The sequence below is a fragment of the Oncorhynchus gorbuscha genome, linkage group LG06, assembly GCF_021184085.1.
Source record: "Oncorhynchus gorbuscha isolate QuinsamMale2020 ecotype Even-year linkage group LG06, OgorEven_v1.0, whole genome shotgun sequence".
NCBI lineage: Eukaryota > Metazoa > Chordata > Actinopteri > Salmoniformes > Salmonidae > Oncorhynchus > Oncorhynchus gorbuscha.
Window position 1 is genome coordinate 55,298,162 of NC_060178.1, and position 6,000 is coordinate 55,304,161.

Here is a 6,000-nt window from a genome sequence, read left to right on the forward strand (position 1 = left end):
CCTCAGAGCATGCGCAGACCAGCTGGCTGGTGTGTTTACGGACATATTCAATCAATCCCTATCCCAGTCTGTTGTTCCCACATGCTTCAAGAGGGCCACCATTATTCCTGTTCCCAAGAAAGCTAAGGTAACTGAGCTAAACGACTACAACCGTAAGGCTCTCCAGAGGGTAGTGAGGTCTGCACAACGCATCACCGGGGGCAAACTACCTGCCCTCCAGGACACCTACACCACCCGATGTCACAGGAAGGCCATAAAGATCATCAAGGACAACAACCACCTGAGCCACTGCCTGTTCACCCCGCTATCATCCAGAAGGCGAGGCCAGTACAGGTGCATCAAAGCTGGGACCGAGAGACTGAAAAACAGCTTCTATCTCAAGGCCATCAGACTGTTAAACAGCCACCACTAACATTGAGTGGCTGCTGCCAACACACTGACTCACCACTTCCCAATAATGGGAATTGATGGGAAATTATGTAAAATATATCACTAGCCACTTTAAACAATGCTACCTAATATAATGTTTACATACCCTACATTATTCATCTCATATGTATACGTATATACTGTACTCTATATCATCTACTGCATCCTTATGTAATACATGTATCACTAGCCACTTTAACTATGCCACTTTGTTTACATACTCATCTCATATGTATATACTGCTCTCAATACCATCTACTGTATCTTGCCTATGCCGCTCTGTACCATCACTCATTCATATATATTTATGTACATATTCTTTATCCCCTTACTTGTGTCTCTAAGGTAGTAGTTTTGGAATTGTTAGCTAGATTACTTGTTGGTTATTACTGCATTGTCGGAACTAGAAGCACAAGCATTTCGCTACACTCGCATTAACATCTGCTAACCATGTGTATGTGACAATTTGATTTGATTTGATTGCAGATGACAAGATATCTCAGCAATACCCGGGCCAATATACATGTACTGTAACATGTTCTGCACATCCCTACATGCCTACAGGGTGCGGGCCCACATACAGGAAGTGGAAGAGGGTGAACCAACCCAGGAACGCTTCTTCCAACCTCACTTCCTCCAGGCTCCAGGGGACATGGTGGCTCATGAGGGCAGAGTCTGTAAATTAGACTGCAAGGTATGTGACATAACCATGGACTGTAAAATAACTGAATAGAGTGATTTAAGCAATGGTCATTTAATACATTTTAGATTTACTATAAAAAAACATTGTGCTAAATATAAGTCAGGATAGCATTTGAAGATAGATAGTACTGTATACATCTCACAAGAAGTGCTATTGTATTTCTCTGTTTTCCAGGTTAGTGGCCTTCCAAACCCAGAGCTGATGTGGCTGATCAACGGGAGGCCCATCTACCCAAACTTCTACCACCGGATGCTGGTGAGGGAGAATGGAATCCATTCCCTTGTCATAGACCCTCTAAAACAGGACGACGCTGGGACATACACTTGCATTGCCAGCAACAAAGCAGGACAGAGCTCCTTCGGTCTAGAGTTAAGAGTTGTGGGTAAGAGTTCTCAGAACAAGTATTTTCATGAAACCCAAATAGTGTACATCTTGGTAACAAATTAGTATTACATTATTAATAAATATTTAGAAGCATTTATGATGACTTATTATTGAAAGTTAGTATAGAATGTGACAATTATATAATGTAGGTAATCAATGATAGGTTTTGAATAAGTGATGACAAAAACATACATTTGTTGGTATAGTGACGTATGCCATGACAATTAATAAGTATTATAGTAATTGTACATGACAGAGAATAACTTATTTTCCCATTCAGAAAAAGAGATGAAGCAGGTCCCCCAGTTTGTGGAGAAGCTCCAGAACATAGGCATCGCAGAGGGCACCCCTGTCCGACTGGAGTGCAGGGTGCTGGGCATGCCTCCACCTGTCATCTACTGGAAGAAAGACAATGACACCATTCCTCACACCAAGGCCAGAGTCAGGTTAATATTCCCGAACTAACCTCTCACCCTCCAACCAGAAAGTTGACTGCCCACTTATATTCAAACTCATGTAGACAAGAGGTAACACACACAACCCATGCATAGAGTACATTCCAATTCAGCCAGATTAGATTAGAAAATTAATGCTTGTTATTCACCAAAAACATTTAATTAGAACACAGTTGATAAATACATTTAGTTTAGTGTGATCATTTAATTGAAGATATGTTTTTTTGATTCTAGCTTACACCAGGATGCCACTGGATATGTTTTCCTCCTGATTCAGCCAACCAGGAAAGAGGATGCTGGCTGGTACACCGTATCAGCAAAGAATGAGGCTGGAATTGTTTCATGCACAGCGAGACTAGACATCTATGGTAAATTCAATTCAATACAACTTTTAACCTGTCACAGTGTTTATTGTGATAGTTTTGAATGACTCAATAGTTGCTAATGATTGTGTTTTAAGTGTATCAAGATATCAAATGCATGGACTACAATGCCCAGAGCCATCTCTGTTCTTTGCAGCCCAGTGGCATCAACATGTTCCTCTGCCTATGAAGAAGGCTCCGTGGTAAGGCAGTCGCTATGCAGCACTGACTGGCCAAGGCCTAGACATCAAGTCTGCCTTTCCCACGACGGACAACAGCCCCATCCTGTTCTCCAGCTGACCTACGGAGGCACAGTTGGAGAGCGATGAGCTGTGTAAGAAGCAGACACTCTGCCACAGGGTTGTAAAAGTCTGTAAACTTCCCCATAATGCACAGGTTTTTCAGAAATTCTAGTTGAAAGTTTTGGAAAATGTATGGAATTTTGCCAACCTACTTCAACAGCAACCTAATCACCACTGGCCCTTTGAACCTACAAACTACTCTTCTCTGGAGTCTCGTAGGGCCGGTTTCCTAGACACAGATTCAGCCAAGTACTGAACTAAAAAGCATGCCCAAATAGAGACTCTCCATTGAAATGGTCTAATCTACTAGTCAATCTAATCTGTGGTGACTAGTAGGATTAAGAGATGGAAGAGCAGGACTATAATCTGAGCAGTTTGTTTCATCTGGTTTATGTGATACATTTGAAGTGATACATTAAAGTTAGAATGACGAAAACGGTTCGATTTTAAACTGTCAACCTAATGCTGTTGTGTTTGCTTGTCCGCCATTCCTATTGAATTGTATCATTTGAAGCATCTGATTCACAAAAAAACAGACACACTCGCCAAGTCTTAGTTCACGTGCCACTAAGTCAACTATAATCTTCCAATAGATCAGATGTATTATTTTATTTATTTTTGATTAGTTAGATTGATATGGCGGCGGATAGACTAACGGTTAGAGTGTTGAGCCAGTAGCTAAAATGTTGCTAGTTCGAATCCTCAAGCCAACAAGGTGAGATATCTGCAATGTACCCTTGAGCAAGGCACTTAACCCTAATTGCTCCAGCAACAAGGTGATAATGGCAGACCCTGGCCGTGACCCCACTCTCTGAGGGTGTCTCAGGGAGAGTTGGGATGTACAAAAAACACATTTCCAATTCACACATGCGTATTAGTACACACTTGTACATGTGTTAAATAGGATAAATATAATATAACTTCTGACCCACTGGAATTGTGATACAGTGTATTATAATTGAAATAATCTGTCTGTAAACAATTGTTGGAAAATTTACTTGTCATGCACAAAGTAGATGTCTTAACAGACTTGCCAAAACTATAGTTTGTTAACAAGAAATTTGTGGAGTGGTTGAAAAACGAGTTTTAATGCACTCAATGCATAACCTAAGTGTATGTAAACTTCCGACTTCAACTGTGTGTATATATATAGTACCAGTCAAAACTTTGGACACCTACTCATTCAAGGGTTTTTCTTTATTTTTTACTATTTTCTAGAATAATAGTGAAGGCTCCCAAACTATGAAATAACACATATTAAATCATGTAGTCACCAAAAAAAGTGTTCAAAGTAGCCACCCTTTGCCTTGATGACATCTTTGCACACTCTTAGCATTCTCTCAACCAGCTTCATGAGATAGTCACCTGGAATGCCTTTTAATTAACAGATGGCCCTGTTAAAAGTACATTTGTGGATTTTCTTTCTTTCTAAATGCATTTGAGCCAATCAGTTGTGTTGTGACAAGGTAGGGGTGGTATACAGAAGATAGCCCTATTTGGTAAAATAGTCCATATTTTGGCAAGAACAGCTCAAATAAGCAAAGAGATGAAGGTCAGTCAATCTGGAAAATGTCAAGAACTTTGAAAGTTTCTTCAAGTGCAGTCAAAAAAAACATCAAGCGCTATGATGAAACTGGCTCTCATGAGGACCGCCACAGGAAAGGAAGACAGAGTTACCTCTGCTTCAGAGGAAAAGTTCATTAGAGTTAACTGCTCTGCAGATTGCAGCCCAAGTAAATGCTTCACAGAGTTAAAGCAACAGACATATCTCCACATCAACTGTTCAGAGGAGACCTCATAGTCGAATTGCTGCAAAGAAACCACTACTAAAGGACACCAATAAGAAGAAGAGACTTGCTTGGGCCAGGAAACACGAGCAATGGACATTAGACCAGTGGAAATCTGTCCTTTGGTCTGATGAGTCCAAATTTGAGATTTTTGGATTCCAACCCCCGTATCTTTGTGAGACAGAGTAGCGGAACTGATAATATCCGCATGTGTGGTTCCCACCATGAAGCATGGAGGAGCAAGTGTGATGGTGTGGGGGTGCTTTGCTGTTGACACTGTCTGTGATTTATTTAGAATTCAAGGCACACTTAACCAGCATGGCTACCACAGCATTCTGTGTTATGCCATCCCATCTGGTTTGTGCTTAGTGGGACTATCATTTGTTTTTCAACAACAACCTCCAGGCCGTGTATGGGCCATTTGACCAAGAAGGAGAGTGCATCAGATGAACTGGCCTCCACAATTACCCGACCTCAACCTAATTGAGATAGTTTGGGATGAGTTGGAGTGCAGAGTGAAGGAAAATCAGCCAACAAGTTCTCAGCATATGTGAGAACTCCTTCAAGACTGTTGGAAAAGCATTCTTCATGATGCTGGTTGAGAGAATACCAAGAGAGTGCAAAGCTGTCATCAAGGCAAAGGGTGGCTACTTTGAAGAATCTAAAATATAATCTGATTTAACACTTTTTTAGTTATTACATGACTCCATATGTGTTATTTCATAGTTTTGATGTCTTCACTATTATTCTACAATGTAGAAAATAGTAAAAATAAAGAAAAATAATTGAATGAGTAGGTGTGTGCAAACTTATGATTGGTACAGTACTGTATATCTTTAAAATTCTATCAATAATTGGTTCGACAATATTATTGAAATTCTCATGATATTCAGACAAAACAGAATATTTCACAAGGAATACATTATTTGTAAATGCACACCTTTGCACCGTAGTTGTGTTGGGAGAGCATATTGATAGCAGCTGGAAAAGCAAGTGAACTACTGTAAGCAAAGGGTTCAAGAGCAATGGGCAAAGTGCAACAAAAAAACACTAACAGTACAGATAGCAATAAAAACTGTACCATAGAGGCAGCTAAAAATACTTTTTTTTGTTCCTGTTTTGCATGTTAATTTGGCATTAATACGTCTGAGGAAAAAGGAAACTGCACACTGCTCTTGATAGTATCACTGATATTTAATAAGCTTTATGTATCGGCCTCATGTGCAGTTTTCTTTTTCCTCATCTTATCCAACTCTTACCATGCACCTGCACAAAAGATAGCTCAGATGTGCGAGTGCCTTTTGAATTTTGGCATTAATACGTCTCACATATCTTTTTGCAAACAATGTAATATAATAATAATAGAGTTAATAAATCCGAATACAAACTTGGTCTCTTTTTTGCTTTCTTGAGGAAGGTGGCTCCAAATCAAATGTTATGGGTCGCATACACATTTTTAGCAGATATTATTGCGGGTGTAGCGAAATGCTTGTATGCATAGGGGTTGGTAATGTTCTCTAGTTGCGCCGTGATTGGCTCAGTGTTCTGTCACTCATGGTTACACTACGTCACTGCAAA

General features: G+C 40.0%; 1 protein-coding gene across 2 annotated transcripts in view; it reads left to right on the forward strand.

Moving 5' to 3' along the window:
* Positions 1 to 3,665, forward strand: part of LOC124038103 (myopalladin-like) — a 54,272-nt gene extending 50,607 nt beyond the window's left edge. The window contains exons 16-20 of one of the 2 annotated variants that reach the window (XM_046353570.1): positions 994 to 1,123; positions 1,307 to 1,514; positions 1,797 to 1,962; positions 2,206 to 2,339; positions 2,491 to 3,665. In XM_046353570.1, the coding sequence (XP_046209526.1) occupies positions 994 to 1,123; positions 1,307 to 1,514; positions 1,797 to 1,962; positions 2,206 to 2,339; positions 2,491 to 2,540 (688 nt within the window). In that variant the 3' untranslated portion in view covers positions 2,541 to 3,665. Of the gene's footprint in view, positions 1 to 993; positions 1,124 to 1,306; positions 1,515 to 1,796; positions 1,963 to 2,205; positions 2,340 to 2,490 lie in introns of those variants that run through there. The other variant, XR_006839303.1, reaches the window with a different exon arrangement.
* Positions 3,666 to 6,000: the final 2,335 nt, after the last annotated feature.